The following is a 23,924-nucleotide window of genomic DNA, read 5'->3' on the forward strand; positions in this document are numbered from 1 at the left end:
TGATTGCTTCAATTTTCTCAGTGAGGCAGGAAGCAAAATTGTCTTTTGATTCTGAAGATAAGGGGAGTGGTTTGGAGGCTTAAAGACATAACACAGATTCACTTAAATGAGGGAATGATAGGACTGGAGAGGTAGAATAACTACCAAGCTGCCTTAGGAGTTCACTTGGGTCAGTGATCATGAATTTAATGTAAAATGTCACCAAGGCTATTTGTTTTTTTTGTTGTTGTTGTTTTTTTGTTTTGTTTTGTTTTGTTTTTTAGCTATATTTAGCTAACTGAGAATAGTCAAAGAGTAAAAGGAGAGTTGGATTTAATCAGAATGATTTTCCTCAAGAGAGAATAAGGAAGCAAGTTTACTGAAGATACACGTGAAAGAATGACAATACTAAATGATCATGGAATTTCCTTTGTGTAAGGGCATAAAATACAAGGATGGGACCAAACAGTTAAGAGTCCATTAGTGTGGAGTATCATGGAGTTTGGGGTGCCTGAAGGGCTAAGGTGGAAAGATAGAAGATATCACTCTAGAGCAGAATGTTTGGGATTTCTCATCACACTGTAGGTACTCATAATGACAAGGTGCAGGGAACAACCAAGATGAGGTGTACTTTTGAGAAAGCATGAACATCAAAGCAATTGCATAAGAGCAGGTCAAGTAACTGAACAACCAGGACACTCTCTGATATCTTTCTTCATATGGGAAGAAGTATTGAGGAACATATTGTGGAGATGTAATGGTCCAGGCACTAAAATTATCACCTGGCTGGGCAGATATCTGGTATAGTGAATGGTGGAAAGAATGAGTATGAAAGAGAGACAGAGATGGAGAAAAGATTAGAGGGACAGGGCAATAGGAGGGAGCAGACTGCCTCGTCTCTCCAAGTTTAGCAGGATGAACAGTTAGCGAAAGGAGCCAGATTCCATTTGAAAACTACAGGATCAAACAATTCTCTGCAGGAGAGCCAGGTTTCAAGTAGCACAGGAAGGCAAATTCATTTTTGATGGTGAGATTAAAATGTTCTCAAACTACAATGATAGTAATTGCAAAATTTCATGATCACAGAAGACTTTTGAACCACTGAAACATGAAGACACAACATGATTGGTCATGAAATAGTAAAATCCAGGAGCACTTGGGTGGCTCAGTTAGTTCTTCCAATTCTTGTTTTCATCTCAGGTCTTGATCTCATGAGTGGTGGGATAGAGCCCCACCCTGGGCTCCCTGTTCAGCCAGAGTCTGCTTGAGGATTCTCTCCCTCCACCCCTTCCCTCACTCACCCTCTCTAAAATAAATAAATAAATCTTTAAAAAAAAAGTAAAATTGAGTATGTCACATAATTTAATAAACAGTGATTTCAGATGGGAAAGCTTCTGTTGGTTTGTAGAAAAGATCAAAAGTCTCCTATCATTATACACAAAAAGATAAGATTTGTTTATAGTTACAGATTATAGTTTATAAATATTCAGGCCTGGACTAGGGGTTAATTAATACATTACTTGAATATATCTTTAAGTATATATTACTATAGCAGAGGTGTAATTGACCTTTTTTGCTCAATAATAACTTCTACAAACTCTACAAATAGGATATTTCAGGCATGATTATAGAAGAATCTGTTGGGATCAACAATGTATGTCTTAGTACCATAAGAAAATACATAAGTATTTGAAATTACTATGGAAGCAATCAAATCAAATAACACATTTTATAATTCATTTTAATTTCATTGCTATGCTTGCATTACAATTTTTTTCTCCTGTGTAATATCAGAGAAGAAGAAAAAGGCAATAAGTTCCACATATAAAAGAAACATATGAAGGGAATCAAATTACTAAAAATTTAGAGAGCTCAGTGAGGCATTGGCCATAATTTCCCATTGTGATAAAAGCCAGTGACTAAAAGAATGCTGTGAAAATAAATAAACCATTGAAATAAGGTGACAGTTTTATTTTTGAAAAGCATTTCTGTCACTAACAGTATCTTATTTTGTAATGGAGAATAATTAGCTTCTCCTTTTATAGAATTTTAATTTGCATTTCCACTTAGTGTATTTTTAGTTTCTACTTCTGCATAAATAATACATTCTTCTTAATATGTAGGCCGTAGTTAAGTTCTTACACAATTGAGATGGTATTATATACACTCCAACAATTGAATAGTTAAAAAACGAAAAATAGCAATGAGTATTTTTCAGCTTTTTGAGCTTAACAATGATCTTTTTTGCTAATTTCAGTTAATTAAATCAATCATGAATCTCAGTTCAGACAGAGGGAATCTATACTACAGTAAATATTTACGACTTTGTAGACATCTGATTATTTTGTTGGTACAGGAAAAGTTACTGTTAGAGCATACTTTATTCTAAATTCCAATTTTAGTCATCAAACAAATTCTAAATGAAGTGAAATAGTCTAAAGTGGAAAACTTGACAGGGTTTTCCTTTGTTGGAAAATATGTCTACCAAGGTACACTATGGTTATTTCCCCTTCTGGAGTAGAGAGGGGTATTCATAAAATCTCAAGAAGATTCTTAGGGATAACTCAAGACCTCAAGAATAATAGCTTTTCTTCCTAATCTGAATATCTCAGTACCCTGTAAGGCATTTTCTACTCAGACCTCTGAGGAGAGATGCTATCCTGCTCCACCTACTTCCATTGGAATACCCAATGTTCCGTAAAAAAATCTTGGTACTCTACCCTTGCTTTTTATTCAAAAAGTGTAGCAGAGGCAGATAAGTAAAATCATTATTGTCATATGGATCTTTGAATCTACCTAATTTATGAACAATGACATATTTGGCTCTTTATTGTGGACCTCACTTCTAGAAACCAAATCTGCATTCATTTTCTGTTGCAGCTATTAAAATCACCAAAAACTTAGTGGTTTAAAACAGCACAAATTTATTATGTTAAGTTTTGTTGGTCAGAGGTCAAAAATATGTCTTATTGAGCTACAAGAGGATGTCAGTTAGCTGTACTACTTTCTGGGGGCCTTATGGAGAATTTATTTCCTTGCTTTTTCTACTTTATAGAGGCTACTTATACTCTGTATCACAGGACGCTCTTCCTCCATCTTCCAAGCCAGCAACATTATCTCTTTAATATCTTTCTCTCTCATTCACTTATCTGAACCCACACAGGTTCTCAGATTTTAAGGACTCATGATTTGATTGGACACACCTAGATAATACAGAATAATGTCTGTGTCTCAATGTCCTCAACCAAAGTCCTACTTGAAAAATCTTCTTTTTCATATAAGGTAATATATTCATAGGTTCCAGAGATTAGGACATGGACATCTCTTTGGTGGACATTACTCTGCCTATCATATTATTGGTAACACATTTTTGGAAAGTAACCTAGAATCAATGTGTTGAGAAAGTGTGCTCAAGCAACTTACCCTTATATACTAGTGTGGATTAAAGGAAATATTTTACAAAGAATTATGTGTTTGATTTTTAATTAACTCTTGTACTTTAAAATATTTTAATTAAACAAGAAAATAATATCTAGGTAATAGATCTGATAGATCTGATTCAGATCAGATAGATCTGAATACATTCTTTGAAAAACCAAATCAAATCAATGTTGATATGACTCATTTAAATAAAGTAGCAAACAATTCAAATTAATCCTGAGATTTTCCCTATGTCAAAAACATAAAGCATCCAATTTTGTGTCTTGCTTCTATCAAAAAAAAAAAAAAATGAAAGCCAGTCAGCAACTAAAGATTATACTAAATACTGTAGTAAAAAATATTTATGAAGCCTACATCCTAAGTCTAATTCTAAAATTCACCTCTTTATAACCTTAGATAAGTCATTTAATCAAGGCTAATAAGATAACTTATTCATAATGGACCATAAAAACCTAAAAAAAAAGTTATCTTACAGAGATAACAGAAAAAAAAAACATGTTGAATTGTATTAACCTTTGGAGGCTTTCTCTCTGTAAAATGAGAAAACCAAACTCAAGATTTCCTAAAGCTAAATCTAAATTAAAGATTTCACAATTTTAATGAATATCATTGTATAACAAGAAACACATTCTATTCACCATAAGACACTTGCACCCAAACAAGCAAGGATAAAATGCCAAGGCTTAGAGATCATGTTAGCAAATGAAATTGAAAAATACAGTGAGGTATCCAGAAGGGCTGCATTCTCTAGGCTTCTTTTCAGGTGGGTATGGCCATATGACTAGAACTTACCAATGGAATATGGGTTGAGATGATGTGTGCCACTTTTAGGTAGCTTCTCTATACTATTCACTATTTGGAAGAGAATATGGTAGAGAAATGCAACTGCATGCATTTTGATACTAAGTCCCTAACAGATGGTGGAGCTATAGGCTGAGTTTCAAAATCATAGTGTGGAGGGAAGTTGCCTGCCTATTATGATCACCTGTATTAAACTGTTCGGTGAGAAAAAAAATAAACTCACATGTTTGAGACCCTATACTTTTGAGATCCTATTTGTTATGATAGTTTATTTACCCAACTAATATAACACTTAGAGAAATTAGTATTGTTATCATTAGTTTTTTTTTTTTTTTCCCAAAAAATAGAAGCATTATTTTAACTCTTTAAAAATGCTTTTATGATATAATGATATGCTGGTCTATCTCAGGAACCAAGAAGTGATATCTCTTTAAAGATTAATGTTTCACTTATACAACTAGAAGGGAATGATTTTACTTTAATTCTTTCTTTCTTAGTTGTTATCATATCTTTACTGGCTTCCTAAACTTATCAGGCACTATACAAGAGGTGAGAAATGAAGAGGTTAACCCATGCAACAAGTACTAATGGAGTCTCTAGATTATCATGAGACCTTATTCTAGGTGATCATGAAAAAGTTTTAAAAGAATACCTACAAATTGTTTAGAAATTCTGAAGGTCTAATAAGTCTGTTAAGGAGAATAAAAAGCATAAATAAATAAATAGGAATGCTACCATTATGCCCAATGGCCCTTTCATAATCCACTTTTCTTAAATGTAGGTGGGAGTGCATTAGTATGGTAGATGTCACTCCATTGGTTATACAATGGTACATGGTAAAGGTGAAGAGGTATTGCATATGTAATTTAAGTCTCTAATAATGACTTTAATTTAATCAAAAGAAAATTATCTTGGTGGAGCTTATTCAAGTAAGCCATTTAAAGGAGATTGGAAATGGCAGGAACACCTGACTGTTCTTGAAGAAGCAAACCATCATGTCGTGGAGAAGGCAGGCAGGGAAATGGCAGGCAGCCACTGGTAGTCAGGAATCTTAGTCCCACAATCTAAATCAAACCCTTGAGGAGGACGGCAAGCCTCATGTAAGATGGTAGCTAGTGCCAAAACCTTGACTGCAACCCTGTAGGATCTTGAGTAGAGGGACCACATAAACCAAGCTTGGACCCTTGACCAACAGATACTGTAAAAGAGTAAGTGTGTGTTGTTTAAAGTCACTACATTTGTGGTCATTTGTTATGCCACGATAGAAAATAAATGCAGAAGTAGAGTGGTGCTTTAATAAATCCCCAAAATTGTGAACAGCTTTGGAATTGGGAAGTGAGTGGACAGAAGCTGGAAAAGTTTTAGGGATGCATGATAGGGCAAACTTAAAACACATTGCAAAAAGACATTAACTTGAACTGATGATTAGAAGGAATGTGGATTTTAGGAGTGCTACCTACCAGTGAGGGAAGAAGGGACATGTTACTTGAAACTGGAAGAAAAGAGTCTTGCTAGGTAGTACCAACAAGCCTGGCAAAAGTGTCTCCTGCAGTTATGGGGAATGCAAAACTTGTAAAGAATGAACCTGGTTACATACTTATGGAGATTTCCAATCAAAATGCTGAAGGTACTGCCTGGTTTCTTCTTCATGCAAATAGTCAAAATGTGAGAGGACAGAAAGAAGGGGAAAACTTGGTGAAGGACTATTCAATACAAATGAAATGGGGTTTGATGATTCTAAATGTTCTCAGTTTCTCCAGCTGTCAAAATATGTCAAGAATTGTGTGGCTCCTGAAATGTTAGCAAAGTGGAAAGCCTATGTATATGACTACACAAACTTGCCCCCAAATCCCAGGAAGATCAAGATTTAGGATCCTTCTAAGAGTTTAAGGATATGACTCAGAGATCTCAATTAAGCTAGAGGATCTCTAGAAATCTCAAGGATGTTATTCCCAGGCCTCTCAGCAGGAGGCCAAGATACAAGGGCATTATATCAGAAAGGTCTGTGAAGATTAACTTTTTCTAATGGAATGAATACATTTGATATCTGTGAGCAACCCCCAAACATTGAAAACTGTTTCAGCAGCAACACTGTTAGCTTGAACTACAAAAGGGACAGAAAAAACACAAAATTAAAGGAGGCTCTTGGATTCTCTAAATTCTATTGGCAGGAAACAGTTGCTAGTATGGAAATTGGTCAAAAATTTGATACTTTTGGTTCATAGACAAAACTTTGTTAATCATGGCACAGCAAACATCATGTATATGGTTCATGACATTCCATGAAAGGATTCCTGAGTTTAGGGAAACTAACTAAATCTTTTATGATGGACAGTAGGCATGCCTCCCCTTTGCTCTGGAGGGAGATATTGTCTCTATTCTCTAAGACTGTAAGCAACTCTTCCCTTTGCTCTGAAGAGAAACACTACTGTCTAAGGCTGTTTGCTATGTAAACACCCTTGAAAAAATAGTCTGTAAATTAGTGTTTCTTCTTAGAAGACATGAAAAGTGTCATAGAGAAATGTCTTCCAATGCTTGGGCACCTTTTTAGTGATGCTCTTACTCCTCTTTTTCCCTGATCATACAGGGTCTGGAAGATCTATTTCTAATTCTTCAAAGGAAAAATGACATGGGGCTATAGTCTTATGATGAATACGCATTTCCTTCCTGTATTACTGGGTCCTACTGATGCCTGACACAAGGATCACTTTTCATTTGAGAATCAAGTCTTTGTGTTCATTAGTATAAAAGGTTTCCCTTCACTTTCTGATTTGTCCTGTCATGCACAGTTCTTTTTACCTTGGAAGCCATCCTTAATTATCTTTTGTACATAAAGAACTCCAGGGTACACACACCATAGACAACTTAACTTCACAGCTTTCCTCTTAGACACCTCATCTTCCAACAATTTACTCAATTGACATCTTGCTTCTCATACTTAAATGTTCAACTTTTACCTCACTTTTCACATTTATCTGTTAGCAGTATTTGTCACGAATAACTATGCCCTTCCCTAGCTATGATATTGCAGGTAAATGCCCATCTAGCTTTAATGGGTTTTGAGACCTCCTATCTAGGGATTTTGCTTGGTACAGTTGCCACCAACCTCATTTTGGGTCTGCAAGTGCAAACAAATAGCTTCAACCTCCATTTGTCATATAACCACAATTAATTAATTAATTAATTAATTAATTATTTTTTATTTTTTCACAATTTCTTTTTGAATATGACAGTCTTCTCCATAGTTTTGGCTTTGGGTTTGCAAATATTCTACTAGTTTTATAAATCTGGCTTTCAGTTATACATGATTTAGCTCTTTTACTTGTTTATTATATCATTATAGTAATAGTACACATAATATATTTTTAAGTTAATAAAAGATAATAAAATGTCTATGACATAACACTTATCATTTTACAATGTATTTCTCCAACTCTTAAATTTATACCAATCTTTTACTGGTAGAAGATGACTGTAAAATTAAATATAATTTAATACAGTTCTGAATTTTGAGCTGTTTTTTTCCTTCAGTTAATAGCATATACCGTACCTGTGAAAAATAAATGTTGAAAAATGTGTTTCCTAAACAGGGCAGTATTTCTGTTTCCCATCAGGTAATTGTAGAGGTATTTCTTTTTTTCTTTTTTTTTTTTATAAATTTATTTATTATAGTATTTCTTAATGACAAATCATTTAACAGATTAGTCACATTGTCTGAGTTATATACTTTAATGCTTCAAATAGCACTAAAAACTAGTCTAGTAAAATATAGCAGACATGAACATTGGTTTAGTGCCTCTATCATCAAAACTGGTGCAAGGAGAATCGTGGCAATAAAGAAAGTTTCTGCAGGGTATGCACTATGGAACATAGGGTCAATCCATTAAACCCCAAATGGGATGAATTGGTCTCTTAAGCCAAACATTCTTACTATGGTTTTATGACACTAATCACGTCTATCTTCCTTCATGTGTCAAGGGAAATGGATTACATGGTTTGGTCAATTAAATCACACTTAAGAAAGTGATAAAGGAAGCAAAATATAGCAGTTGTCCTACCCATGCATTATTTAAAAACATAAATCTTTCACCTAGGGGGCTTGTTTTTATTTAGCCTTCACTAATTTGCCTACTTAATGTGTAATCATCCCCTTGAATAAAGCTTTTGGTTATATAATTCAACCTATTCATCATTAATTTGATGAAGTCAGTGAAATTTTAAAAACTATTTCAAAACGTGGAAAGACTGCTACAAGCAGGCAAGTATACAAAACATGTTAAACTAGACTCATATTACAGTATTATAATGTAATCAGAATCATGATTGATGATTATTGAGAAACAATGTTAAAGAAAATGCAAGTTTAAAGAAAATACCATGTTAACTTTCAAAATATCTGTGTTGACTTTGAAGAAATGAATCTGGATTTCTCAGTGCTCTTATTAAAAGCCCTAGCCTCCTGATGGAAAGGAATGTATGTTTAAAAAAAAAAAAAAGCAAGAATGGTTGCCTTTATATCTACTAGAAATATTTTTCTTTTCACATACCAGAAGAATTACATTTGTAACTGTTTTTCTAGCTAATTATTCCAATCTGAACTGAAGGGATAATAAAACTTTCCTTAATCTAAGAAGGCCAAATGGTTACAGCTCAGATGTTCGCAGGCTAAGCCACAAGGTTCAGGAAAAGTGAATTGTTCTCTGGTTAGGTACATACATTTCAAAAAGCAAAAAGGCCTTGGGCCGGCTCAGTTGGTAGAGCATGGAACTCTTGATCTCTAGGTCGTGAGTTTGAGCCCCATGTTGGGTGTAGTAGTGTAACAGTACACAGTACACAGAAATAAAATGCTTAATAAAAGATAAAAGCTCAGAGTTTGAAGATATCTGTAAGTCAGAAAGTCCAGAGACACGTAGATTTACCTGGCCATTGGAGAGACCTTCCCAAATTTTAGGCAGAGAGCCCAGGATCTTTTCTTCTTGTCTCATAAAGACAAGTTGTCTATCTGTCCTCTCAGGAGTAGAGGGGACAGTTGTCTTTTGTCTGTGCATAATCAAAGAGATATTGTTCTCACTCACTTCTCTTCTAGGTATGTGGCTTGACACTCAGGTAGAAAATCACATCAGTTCTCACTGTATTCCTGCAGGTCTAAGTGTGGTGACTGACACTGATGGTACTTTGGGTGTAGGTCTGGTTGTGAGAATTAGTAAAGTACTTATTTTCATGCCCCAGGTGCCTCATGTTTCTGCAGTATATATGTATTATATATATATAATAGTAACTATTGATCTACCTACCTATCTATATATATAGTACATATATATAGTACATAATTGGGGTAACATCTCAGACATTTTTCAGTTCTTGACAAAGTTGGTGTATTTACTATGTGACAGACATAATGCTGTGCTATTTACATCTATAAAATCAATGCCACTGTAAAACAATCCATTTATAAGTAAGGCAATTAGAAGACAGGGTTTAGGACAACTATAGGACATTAATTCAGCCAGGAAGAAGTGTGGAGATAAATTTGGTTTGTAGAACTCCAAACTTGCTTACTTACTGTCATTCCTTAATCATGCCTGGTATCAACAAGGATTTAGAAGCTTAAAGGAGATAATTTCTAGTTTTTGTTCTCCTCTTAAAATCTTAAACTAAGTCTAACTCTGTTTCTAAGGAGATTTAAAATACGATATTCCTCTTTTCTTACCCAATTATAGTAAGATACAGATAGAGAAATAAAATAGAATTTCAAGCCTTATTTTATATTTCATGATCTTACATATATATGAAATTACATAAGTAATTTAAGCCTTTCATAAATCCCTTCTTAACTTTTGCCATCTCTGATCTCTCACCAATATGCTCAATGGAAATCGAATCATGAAAGTAATTATAAAATCATTCAGATATTAGAGAAAAATCAACTGATTTATTGAGTGAAAGAAAATCAAATATTTCCCATGCATAGTCCCTGAACTAAGTAATGAGGTCATACATATTAATATTGGAAGAGCATTGTTACACATTTCCTTTGATACAGTAGCTAAATCCATCAAACAACATTTCTTCCCAACACTTTTAGATTATGAGATGGGCCAGTTAACAATAATAGCAAGTTAAAAAACAGAGAAAATAAGAGCTTTACAGTTTATATGAACATGAAATGACCCAATCAGTATGAGTCTGAAATCATAAAATAGTGTTCTGTGTAAGTCTCACAGATGTGTGAACAGTAGATGAATGCTAAAGTGAATCTTCTGTGAACAGGGACTTTATGTCCAATTTTAAGGATTCAAATTATTCTCTGTTTATAACAATGTTTCACATCACTGGTGACATTTAAATAACTTCTGGTCAAGAAAAGCATAAAGGATTACCAAATATATAACTCAGGGAAAATATTTTCATATGTTTTTATTTCATAATCAGAATTTTATATGAATTTGGTTTTTATTTCATAACCAGAATTTTAGTATGGTTAGTTAAGATTTGTTAGGTTAAATCTTTTTGAGGAAAGTTTCTGCGTGTCTGAATAGAGATGGCATCTATACTACAACCTTGACCAGGAAAAATTTACTTCATTTGGATAAATATGCATAGTTGCTCTTTAAAGTTACTATAACATAAGAGAAAAGATGAACAGAAAATTCATTGCAAAGAATATTAAATAAGAAATATTGCAACAAAATTAAATTATGATAAAAATTTGCATAAATTATAGAATTTGAAAAACACCCCTCTTATATAAGAAAACAAAGCCTGTACTAAAGACCACAAGAAAGATACTAAAGCAAAAAGGAGAAGAAACAGAACTGTTTCAGATCAGAAGAGAAATAGAACAAAAATTTTAAAATTCACCGAATGAAGGTGAAATTGAAAGAAACTATTAGAAAAGACACGCTGAGAACTCAATTAAGAATAGAGGATAGGACTGAGTAAATGAGAGGAACAAAACAAATAGATGAAGAATGTAAAAAGATTCACTAGACCATATCCACAGAAGAGAAGTAAAGTACACCCAATATGAATAAAACTGGTATCTTCATTATGTACAAGACATAATAGTGTGTTAGTAATTGAAAGAAAAAAATACATAAAGATGTATATAAAGAAAAATTTTGCAAAATATAAGATTATTTGAATCTATATAGACACATACTCTTCCAGGAATAATTGAAACATGAGAGAGAATACTGAGGCCAAAATCAATCAAGTTATTAAGCCAAAGAAAAGGAAAGAATCTTTTGGTCACTAAGGCCAGGTCAATAAAGAAATCTCCTAGGAGGGAAAAAATCAATTTAGTTTCAGTCATTTTGACTACAAAATTTAACAAGATAGTAGAATAATATTCTGAGAGAAAGAAAATATGAGTGTTCTTTTAATATGAACATGGTATTTGAGAGTAAAGAACACAGTTTAAAAATTCTGAACATGTTTAAACAAATGGAAACATTATTTCTCTGAGCACTTCTTAAGAAAAATACAAGAGGGCAAATTTCTTCCAATCAGAGAAATGAGATGAGTTGAAAATAAATAAATCAATTTGATACTGGATAGTAGAAACTATACTATCAGTAAAAAGCAAGACTAAACATGAATTGGCACTTATTTTTACAAAAGAAGATTTAAATGTTGCAAATCATTGTGCTGGAGAAATTAAAATAAATTAAAATAGTTGGGAGCAGTTGGAGAAAGGAAACCACCAGTAGCATGATTATGTTAACTTTATCATCCTTTATAACCAGGTATCAAAATACATCATTCAAGCTAAAAAAATCAAGAAATAAGAAAGTAAATATACTAAAGATATAGAAGTAATTTATTGAAGCAATGGGACATTAGGAAAAGAAAAAGGAAGAATGAATGCATACATTCTCTTATTTTTCAAGTTAGAGATTCTATAGCTCAAATCTAAGGAAGTGGAAAATGATGATAAATTAGAAGATTATAAAAGGTAAACCTAAAGTAAAAGCACAAATAGGAAGTATGAAATAAGATAATTTGTTAAAATTGATAAAATATGATTATAGAATTAAACCACACATAGCTTATTTAATTAGCATAAATGAGGACACCTGGGTGACTCAGTGGTTGAGTGTCTACCTTTGGGTCAGGGCATGATCTTGGGGTCCTGGGATTGAGTCCCACATTGGGCTCCCTGCATGGAGCCTGCTTCTCCCTCTGCCTATGTCTCTACCTCTCTCTGTGTCTCTCATGAATAAATAAATAAAGTCTTTAAAAAATAATAGTAATTAGCATATATGAAGTAATTTTTTATTAAAAATGTCTTTCATATTAATATGCTAAGAAATATACAACTATAATAATATTTACAGATATCATGTGAAACAAAGTGACAGAAAAGTTGGAAATAAAAAGGAGGCAAATGAAATGAAATGGAAGGGATAGTATTCATATTAGAAAAAATAGAACTCAGGGAAAAAGCATTAAGTGAGGCTAAGAAAGACACTTTGTAATAATAAAATCTGCCATCTGTAATATCAGTACACAAGTAACAAAACATCAAAATCAATAGTGGAAAGTTAATGGGAATTGTAATGAGAAATAAATTTATTTGCATTTCTTTTTCACTGACAGACCGAATAGATAAAGTGTAAGTAATGACACAGAAGATTATGTTCTTTCTTATATAGGAACATGTTTTATTTAATTTCTTGAACTGAAATACATAATCTAACTATTATCTTTGTTATTTATCTCAACGTATAGTCAATTAACAATAGTGTACAATTAATACTCTCAGTATGCTTTTTATATACTTAAACAGGCTCTAACAAAAACCACATAGTAACGGAAGGTTTTGAGCAAGTAAACTTTTAACACACATATTCTTGTAAGTGTGGTAATGTCCTAAAACATATCTAAGAAGTTCCTGAATCTAGAAGAATAATCTGAAAAAGCATATGTTCTCAGATGGGCAAAAGGACATTTGAGTTCTATTATAAGAAGAGACTTTGAACACCTTATGTAACTAGTCTGAAAATGTATATATAGCTGAAGGAAGTATATGTAATCCCTCTGCCACAGTAGCCTTGGGAAGGAAAGCAGGTATGAGGCGTCTGTCTTCTAAAAGTTTTAAAAAATATATTTTTTTATTTTTATAAATTTATTTTTTATTGGTGTTCAATTTGCCAACATATAGAATAACACCCAGTGCTCATCCTAAAAAATAATTTAATAAATATGTATTTCTGTCCCCTTCCTCGCTGTATGAATCACATCCAAACATATCAGAAAACTCTGGTCATTTTTAATAATTTTATGACTAATGTAGAGAAAGCAAAAAAGTACTCTCCTCAGAACTGCAGTGGCATGAATGCTAGCTAATCCCCCAGAATAGAAAAACTTCTCCAAATACTTTTTGTCAGACTGAAACAAACCAATGAAATTTAAGAGGATTAAATGTGAAAGTATTCATCTACTTTCAGAATGTTAACTATGTGAGTATGAGTGGGGTAATCTATGATGGAAATATTTTTTAAAAATAGTAGTTGCCTGAAAGATCAATATAAGTAGATGATTTGATAACACTGTCAGACAGTGTCTACAATATCCATTTAATATAGTGCTTACAAAAGAAGCAATAACCCTTTGTGATCTACATGAACTGCCATATCTGCAATGATGCATATAAAATAAGTTGGGTAGGGTTGCATTTTTTGGGTCCAGCACCTAATCATGTCAACAACTAGCTACATAATCTGGTCAAGCTCCTTTACACCCAAAGAGCAATAGAGTCACCATTTGAAATGTCAGGTAATAGAATTAAGCACTTATATGTGATGTGGGATTCAGTGGGATAATATAAGTAAAGGCCCATCATTATTATCATTATTCTGGAACCACATTTTAATAGGGAAATTGACCAATTAAAGTATGCTCAAAGAAGTTCAATAAAAATGTTGAAGGTTCTGGAAAACAAGTGCCAAAAACCCCCACAAACAACCAGGTAAAGAAACTGAGTATCTTTAGATAATATAAGAGAAAATACAGAGGAAGAAACAGTTATTTGCTTCTTTGAATGTCTTACATGGTAGAGAGTAACCTTTCTTGGTTTTCTCTATAGAACACAGTGATATAGTTGAATGGATATTGCCAGGAACATGACTTCGTGTCGTTTTTAAGAAGAGTTTTAAACAATAATCTTTCCACAAATAGAAAGGACTAACTTACAAATAAAAGAAATGGCTGTTGTGAAAGTATATTGCAGAAATGAAGTACTGACAGAAAGATGGTGATATTAAGAAATGGAGGGTCAAGTTGTAGAACATAGATCTTGCTTGAGACTTTGAATCCCTTAATTCAAAAAAGGGGTTACAATACTGCTTCAGAATATTTTAGCTCAAAACTATCATGTTTTCTAAGAGCACTACTACCGTGATAACTCTTTAAGCTGGTCTTGACCTCATTCTCTCAGAGAATTTAGAGTATCACATTCCCTCTGTGCATCCTCTAACTTAAAATGACCTCCTGGGCAACTTTGCTCATTTTAGCAAAGTTGACTATAGTTGATGTGTGGCCAGAGTGACCCAAACAACAAACAGAAATTCCTGATATGTGAGCAGATAAAACATTACATGAAAGCTGCCAAATAAGATTATCAGAGTTACTCACTATTATTCACAAATAGAAGTAATTTTCTGCCAGAAGTGAAAAAAAAAATTGTCACACAAAAGCAAAGTTAATACATGAATTCTAGTGTGAGGTCCTGAAATTAAAATGGTACTAGTGGCCACTGTAATGTGGCTGTAGAAAAATATTTTTTAAACATTTTTGAGGGCAATTTTGAGATGTAAAACTAAATATATAACCCTAGTCATGAAAATCACCGATGCAATAATTTTGTAAGGAATTCTTTAAGGAAATGATCAGAAATGCACACAAAGAAGCACACATATGCTACTTATTGAATCAATATTTGCAAGTGTAAAGAATAGAAAAAATAAATTTATGTTAATAGAAGATTGTATCTATATACCTTGATACAACTATGAAAATTTAGATTTTAAAGGAATATGAGAAAAAGCGCACAATAAAGCAACTGAGTATAACTTTTAAATTATAATGCTAAGAAAAATAATATCTCTAATAAAAATTACATAATGTATGATATATACACAAAAATGTACTGGATTAGCAACTAGCCTTAAGGAGATAAGATAAAAGTTTCATTCACATAAGTTATTATATTTTATATTATTCACATATAAGTTGTCATAAAATTTAATTTAAATTATTATTTGTTATGTATTCTGTTTACTAATAAAGGCAAGAACCTTGAGATACTTGATTTAGTAATTTCAACGATTTTTGAATTATAAATCTTAGGTTATAAATGTTTTTTACAGGAAACTATATCTGTAAATATTTTTAAAGTTTATTGTAGAAAACTGTGTTCACTTACAGTTGTATTTGAGACATGCCATTTACTAGGTGCCTTGCTTGTTAAAATTAACACATCGACTATAATCTTATTGTCTTATTTTATGGAACTCAAGAGGTATAAATTACATTAAAGTTGCTCTTAAGATGATGAACATAGGTAAAGGAATTCCTTATAAAAATGGATCCTCTAATAAATATTAAAACTTACACTTTTCTTGAATTCCACTGCAAACAAAACTTTACACCCTGAAGAAAAATAAACCTCAAATAAGCAGAAGGAAGAAAATAATAAAGATTAAAGCAGAGACAAATCAAATAGAAAATACAAGAGCAAACTGACAAATAAAAGCAAGAGTTGGTTCTTCAAGATTAAAAAAATAATTTTTGGTGAGATTGACTAAGAAAAAAGAGAAAAAAACCCAAGTAACTAAAATTAGAAATAAAAGAGAGGCCATTGCTATTAATTCTATATAAGTAGAAAAGATTATAAGAGAGTACCATAAATGATTGTATGCCAAGATATTGGATATCCTAGATTAAATGAAAAAAATTTAGAAACACACAACCTACCAACATTGGATCTTGAAGAAACAGAAAATCTGAAGAGACCTATAAGTAGTAAGGAGATTGAATTAGTAATCGAAACTTCTCATTAGAGAAAAGCCCAGGACTACATGGCTTCACCAGTGAATTCTACTAAACATTTAAATAAGAATTAATGCTAATACTTCCCAATTATTCCCCAAAAAATGAAGAAGGGGAAAATTTCCAAACTTCTTGTATGAGGGCAACATTACTCTGATATCAAATCTAAATAAAAAATCTACAAGAAAGATTTCAATCTCCCTGATGAATATAGATTTAAAAATCCTCAAATGCTAGCAAATAGAATTCAACAGCATATTTAAAAGATTATGTACTATGGGGACACCAGAGTGGCTCAGTTGATTTATGTGTCTGCCTTTGGCTCAGGTCATGATCTCAGGGTCCTGGAGTTAAGTCCTGCATCAGGCTCCTTGCTCAGCAGAGAGAAAATAGCAACCATGAACATAATAGGAAAAAATGCTTAAGACATGAAATGGTTGCTATTTTTAAAATCTATATAATATCCATGCCATTTTCTCATCATTTAATAGATTTTTCTCTATGATAAGATGTTTCTCCCAAAAATGAACTAGAAACCTATTTTAATTTTCCATTGCTGATGTGGGAAATTAACCAGAAGTAAGCAACTTAAAATGATATACTTTACATAAGCTCACAGTTCTCTAGGCCAGGATTCCTCCATAGCTTAGCTGTTCTTCTGCTCAGAGTCTCCAAAGGCTGGTGTCAAGTTCTTATCCAGGATGTGTGCTCATCTGGAGCTCGACTGAGATAGAATCCACTTCCAAACTCATTAGGTTAGCAGCAGAATTCAGTTTCTTGTAGCTCTATGACTGAGAGCCCTGGCTCTTTATTGCTTGTCAGCTGGAGATCTCAAATACTAAAACCTATCTGCAATCCCCTACCAAGTGGCCCTCTTCACAGGCTGTTCACATGTTCATAATATGGCTGTCCACAGGGAATTCTCTCTAGAGTGTGCTAATAAGATGAACTTTTGCTAACCAGCTACTCAATAGGTTAGAAGCAAGTCACAGTTGCCTCAAGGTAGGAAATTTTATAAGCATATGACTGTATAATTCATTGGCAGTCACCTGTGTATGTATTAACCAGAAAACAAATGAAAAATTCACAAACACTAAAAAATAAACCCAAAATCATTTTGCTGTTTATTAAATAATTTCAGTGTCTCATAGTTCTTTTCTCATTGACAGATGAATGGCATTCCTATGGCTCTGTTACAAATTACCTCTAACTTGGTGGCTTAAAATAACACACATTTGTTCTCTTATAGCTCTTGAGGCCAAAAGTCAGGAATGGGTTTCACTGGAATGAAGTCAAGGTGTCAACAGGGTGTACTCTTTACAGAAGCTCTAAGGGAGAGCCTATTTCTTTATCTTTTCCTGCCATTAGAGGCTATCCTCCTTCCTCTGCCAATGGCAATGAAATGAAACAATGGCAATGACATGAAATGAACACATAGAAAAGTAAAATTCTTTGGCTTACAAAAAGGAAATGCATGGGAAATAATTTACAACTGATTATTAGTTTTAGATTTAGGTGTTTTGTTGCTATTATCATTGTTGTGGTGGTGTTATTTTTCTCTGTTGACTATTTTCCAGTTATTCATGATTTTTTGCAACTTTATAATAAAACCCAGGAAGTTATAAATATAATTTTACATAAACATTATAGCAGCCTAGCACAAAGACTTACTCTCTGTGCTTTTACCTTTTCTTAATTAATTTAATCAATAAGAAGTTGCTATCTATCAAACTTAGTTCTAGTATCTCTGGGTACAATGATAAAAGAACAGCAAAACCCCTGATTTTTATGGGCGTTATATTCTTAAATTACTTTGACTTTCCCAGTGGGTCACAAATTCAGTTTTTTCCTTGCTTTCCTTTTTTAGAGCACATTGTGAAGTTCTACTGTAGCTTACTGGCATAGTCACATTGACACTTGGGTTATGTATGCCAAGATTCATTTGCTCATTGAACAAATTTATTTTGATTTGACAATATGTCAAGTACAGTGATACCTGTGAGGGAAAGATCAATGAACAGACAAGGCTTACTCTTACAAGTTTGTATTATTTCAGGTGAGGTGTATAATAAAGAAGTAAACAGATGAATAGTATGGTATCACTTGTACAGTATAGTATGTATAATATCATTTTATGCAGTGATAAGTGACATGCAGAAAAAATAAAACAAGGTGAGTGGCATAGAGAACCACGGAGTGATTGGGTTGCTATATTAGTTTCAATATTCTGGAAAAATATGCTCAATAATGATATTTGATCAAATTGAAATGAAGCGGGTGACTCAGCTAAGTGTTTAACAGAAAGGCATGTGGACAGAAGCAAAAGCAAATGACCAGTCCTTCAGTTAGGAGTGTGCTTGGGAAGTTGGATGAGAAGCAAGAAAACAGCACAGCTAGAACTGCATGGAGGAGGGAATTAATAGTTGAAGATTAATTTTGAGTGGTAGGTCATTATTTGCCACAAACTTGTCCCAAGTGCATGCCAACACTCCTGCTCTAGTCCTCAGAGAGCTTACTTATCTTGATATTCTGCACAGTATGATACACGTCTACTACACTGATGAAATTTTGCTAATTGTTCTAGCATTGTGTGCTCTGGGAAGCAGAGGAGGTGGGCTCAAGAAAGAAATAGCAAGGTCACGAGGGACTTTGTTGTTTATTCTCTCCTGCTTCCTATTTACTGCTGGTCGACTTACTGCCTGCCCATGTTTCCTGTGAGCATCAGAAAGGCTTCTTCACCTGGGCAGCAGCAATGCCCTCCTGTAACAGCAACTGTATCCTGTTTACAGGTTTTCCAACATTTTCATGACCAGATTCACTGGGCTCCATTCCACTGGATCCCTCTTCTAGCTTAGAGACACTAGCCAAGCAATACCCTCTTCTCCCTAGACTTCTGAATTTCATTTTAAAAGCTTAAAATACCATCTAAGCTTTTATGTTTTAATTATTCCTACCTGTGAAGCTATTTTATAATGTGATTGACATTTACAATAAGTTAACTTTAAATAAAGCTGGTTACCCTCCATAATGTGGGCCTCTCCCAGTTATTGACGGAGTAAAATCTTAATTCTTAGAGAAAAAGAAATTCTGTCTAAAACTGTAACATAGAAATTCTGCCTGAGTTTCCCGACTGCTGACCTGGCTTACAGATTTCAGACTTGTCAGACCCAATACCCACATGAGCCAATTCTTTACAATCTCTCTCTATGTGTAAACAGATGATAGATAGGTAGATAGATAGATGATAGATAGATAGATAGATAGATAGATAGATAGATAGATAGATAATAGATGGATAGACAGACACAAGAAAGAGAGCAAAGATAAAGAAGGGTTTTTTTGTTTGTTTTCAACTACTTCTTATTACATTGTATGTAATATGTGATTATTTTTGTGTTTTATATATATATATATATTGAGTTTTGTGTTATATATATCTCAATATATAGCTATATGTTGTTATATATTTATGCCATTGAGATACATAGATAACTCAATAAAAATATATATTATTTTGTTGCTGTTTTTCTAAGGTACCCTGACTCACATACTGTCTTTTTCCTTTTTTCTTTCAGCCTTAGATGTGTGGGATGCTGTCTCCTACCTCTGTGATAACCTTTGTGTAATCTCCTTACACTTTTTCTGTTACTTAATACTTTATATCTAGTTCTTTACATTAAATTCTTTCTGTTCAAATAACTAGTCTGGTTTCTGTCTCTTGATGGGACTCCTAATTATGCTTTCTTGTAAAGACTGTAGGTATTATTCAGAGTGATTGGAAGTTATTGGAAAGATCTTATGAAATGACAATTTCTCCTCTATCTCTAACAAGAAATCTAACACCCTTCAAAACTGTGATGTCTATTGTCCATCCCCTTAGCATGTCCATACTTTCTCCTCCAGCCTCTTTTCAAGTCCCTTATGAAAGGTATAGTGGAAGAGCTTCTCCACACAGAAGCCCCAAGAAGCTTTACTTGAATAAAATGTCAGAATTAACTGATAGGTGTTTATTTTTGTCTTTCGTCCTCCAGCCATAGTTCTATTCTGCATCTAGATCCCTTTCTTTTTATGTATAATCATAGACTATTTAATATTTATTAACATAAATGTACTGTATCATTTTCTCTAGTGAAAATAACTGTCCCTCAACACCTCTAATTATCTTAAAACATTACATTATCATAAATTTTTAAGCTTTTTAATTATGTAATCATTAATATTGGTTTATACTTTAATATGCTTTGATACATATGCTGCATTTATTGTTTTGCTATGGTACAAAATAACTATCATACAGAGCATAAGAAATCCAAACAAATTTCATTTTCAAAAAATTTTAGTTTCAATCATTAAAACAAATATTAAGCATACCCATCTTAGTCTCCTAAATCTGTCTGTTGTTCAAACTGTGTATAAAATTCACTCATGCCTCAGTGGGTAAGATTATGTAATTAAAATGCAAATTTCACTATAGGTCATTGCTCATTGAGTAGTTAAAAATAACTATAAATGTTATCATGACATTCTGCTGTATGTCAATTTGTCGGAATATATTTTGAGGCTTTACAAATTAATTCTTCCACTAGATTTCTAATTTTATTTCTTAGAAAAAATAAAAACTAACAAATCAAGAAAGTTTTCATATATAGTGAAAGAAAATTATCTCTCAATTCCTTGTTAGTGTAAATGGCATGATTCTTCTGCTTTGAGGATTGTGGGCACTGTAATCTAGAAAGAATTAATCTCCTTCAAGTTCAATAGTTTCAAGTATTCCTTTTCTGTACTTCAGAATTATTTGGTATTTTACAAAATATAAAATATATCTATTTTTAATAAAAATATATAAAATTAAAAAAATTTAAGCTAACAAATAACATCTAAATAATGTTCATTAAAAAGTCAAGCATATAAAATATATAAAATAAAACTTGAAAGTGGCATCTCTCCTTCAGCTCTAATGTCTTTTTTAGAGGACATTAAAGATTAACCATCTCAACAGATAATCATCCTAAAACTTGAGAAAAAAACCCCCTCACACACCCTGTGTGTGAATGTTTTATTTTTGAACTTTTATTTCCACATGTATAGAACTATTTGAGATTGTTAATATTATAATCCATAGAATGATTGTAAAAATTTATATAACCATTATTTGATGTCACAATTGTCTTGCCTTAATTTTTCTATTACATGTAATTATTTTCTGTTGACAACACACTTTAAAAATGATTATTATTGAGTCAAATGATACATGCGATTTATATTTTGATACACAATACAAAACCACCCTCCAAAATATAATAATTCATACTCTCACCATTAGAATAAGAATGTCTGAATTTAAATGTATTTGAGTAAATTTTTTTAAAAAAACATAAATATGTCAGTTAACTGATGGTATCTTTGCTTCGAAAAATATCTGTACTCACCAGTTCATTAAGGTATGAGATAATATAGCTACAATGTATTTTCTTACATATTCTGTCTCCATGTATTTCACTTAAAATAATAAATCATTGAATTCATACAAATTCATTTGGATTTTCAAATACATAATTGCAACTAATTGCACTCTTACAAGAAATACGATCTTGGTGATAAATATACAAGCTCAAGGAAGATACTCTTCTGTTGTAAATGGGAGTCCATTCATTTGTTCCAATCTCAAAATCAAGATTACCCAAACTCAGGAAATTTTGAGCTATTGTTACCACTCTACACTTCTTGTCACAACAAGCTTAACTTCAACCAAGTTAAGACTTTCATATACATTCTGCATATAGAAAGTGTGGATTTGAATTCACTAGATTAACACCTTGAGAATCACCTGAAACTCTGCAATTTTTCCATTTTCCATCATTAGCATTAGACATTTACTCATGGATTCCAATCTTGCACAATCTTGCAAGACCCAAATTTATATTTTCTAGAATAAATATGCTTTAACTTCACCAATGAGGAATAGATGGAATGTAGAAGATTAGAACAGGATTCACTAAGAAAATTAGAATCAAAATATTAAAAAAATTAAAAATGGAAATTTCCTATTACCAGTAATTGCACTACTGGATATTTACTCAAAGAATACAAAAACATTAGTTCAAAAGGATAAATGCACCCCAAAATTTATTGTAGCATTATTTACAACAGCCAAATTATGGAAGGAGCCTATATATATATAAATATATATATATATTAGAAATAATATAGATTAATCTAATATTAGATTAAAATAAAATGCATGTGTGTATATATAATATAATTATATTATATTTTATATTATATATGATTATATATTATATTAAATATTATATTAAATATTATATACATTATATATATATAATTCAGCCATAAGAAAGAATAAAATCTTGCCATTTGCAACTACATGAATGGAGCTAGTGAGTATAATGCTAAGCAAAATAAGCCAGCCAGAGAAATACAAATAGCATGATCTCATTTATATGTGGAATTTAAGAAACAAAACAAGTGAACAAAGGGAACAGAGAAAGAGAAACAAGAAAATTCTTGTTTCTTGACTATAGAGAACAAACAGATGTTTCCAGAGATGAGTAGGGCAATGGGCAAAATAGGTGATGGGGACTGATGAGTAGTAGACTTATCATGATGAGCACTGAATAATGTATACAATTGTTGAATTACTATACTGTACACATGAAACTAAGTTAACACTGTATGTTAACTATACTGTAATTAAAATTTTTAAAACTTAAAAAATAAAGAATCCTAAGAATCTTTAGGCCAAGAAATATAGAAAAAAAAGACATCTCATGACAAAAATATCTAATATCTAAATATCTAATATATGGCAATTATGAATGTAGAAACCCAGTATACAATAGAACAAATAATAGAACTAAAAAAATTTAAATAATTATAGTTGGAGAATTAGATATTACTATCTTAATACTTGGTAAAACAACTAATCAAAAAGCCAGTAAAATATAGAAGACTTGAATAGCACTGTCAAGCATTTTGACATGACTGATATTTGAAAAACATTTTTTATCTCAAAACAACAGAGTATATGCATATTCTTTATAAATACTTTGGCATTATGTTCCAGGTTAAACAATAACATAAATCTCAGTGAGATTTAAGGATTTGGAATCACATGAAATATCTTCTATGTTTAAATTAATATTAAATTAGAAATTAAAAAGAGAAGGAAGTACGGAAGATTCAAAAACATCTGGAGATTAAAAATTCCTCAAAACAACCATGACTAAAGAAATAAATCACAAATAAAGTGACAGAATATTGTTGAGCATATTGCAAATGAAAATACAACATATCAAACTTGAGGAGAGTTAGGTAAACGGTATTTGAGAAAAATCTATAGCTCTTAAAATATACATTTTAAGAATAATAATACATTTACACCAACAACTTAGATTAAAATAAAATGCATGTATTTCTAGAAGGATCTAAATAATCAAATCTTACTCAAAATGAAGTAAGTGGCCTGAATAGTCCTATACTTTCAAAAGAATGTAAACTTTAGTTGAAAACCTACACATAAATTAAACTTCAGGTCTAGATAAATGGGAGAATTTTGCCAAATATTTAAAGAATATATAATCCTAGTGCTACATAAAATTCTCCAGAAAATTCAAGAAAAATGAATATTT

The 23,924-nt window shown here is 32.2% G+C and overlaps 1 protein-coding gene across 6 annotated transcripts in view; it reads right to left on the minus strand.

Annotated features, from left to right (window-relative positions):
• The window catches only part of SNTG1 (syntrophin gamma 1), an 818,827-nt gene that overhangs the window by 114,983 nt on the left and 679,920 nt on the right, over nt 1-23,924 (minus strand). For 5 of the 6 annotated variants that reach the window (XM_077876979.1, XM_077876980.1, XM_077876977.1 and 2 more), the window contains one exon: nt 16,201-16,239. The exons of the other annotated variant lie outside the window; for it this stretch is intronic. In XM_077876979.1, the coding sequence (XP_077733105.1) occupies nt 16,201-16,239 (39 nt within the window). The remainder of the gene's footprint in view (nt 1-16,200; nt 16,240-23,924) is intronic. 6 annotated transcript variants of the gene reach the window in all.

This window comes from Canis aureus, chromosome 28 (genome assembly GCF_053574225.1).
Source record: "Canis aureus isolate CA01 chromosome 28, VMU_Caureus_v.1.0, whole genome shotgun sequence".
Classification (NCBI taxonomy): Eukaryota; Metazoa; Chordata; class Mammalia; order Carnivora; family Canidae; genus Canis; species Canis aureus.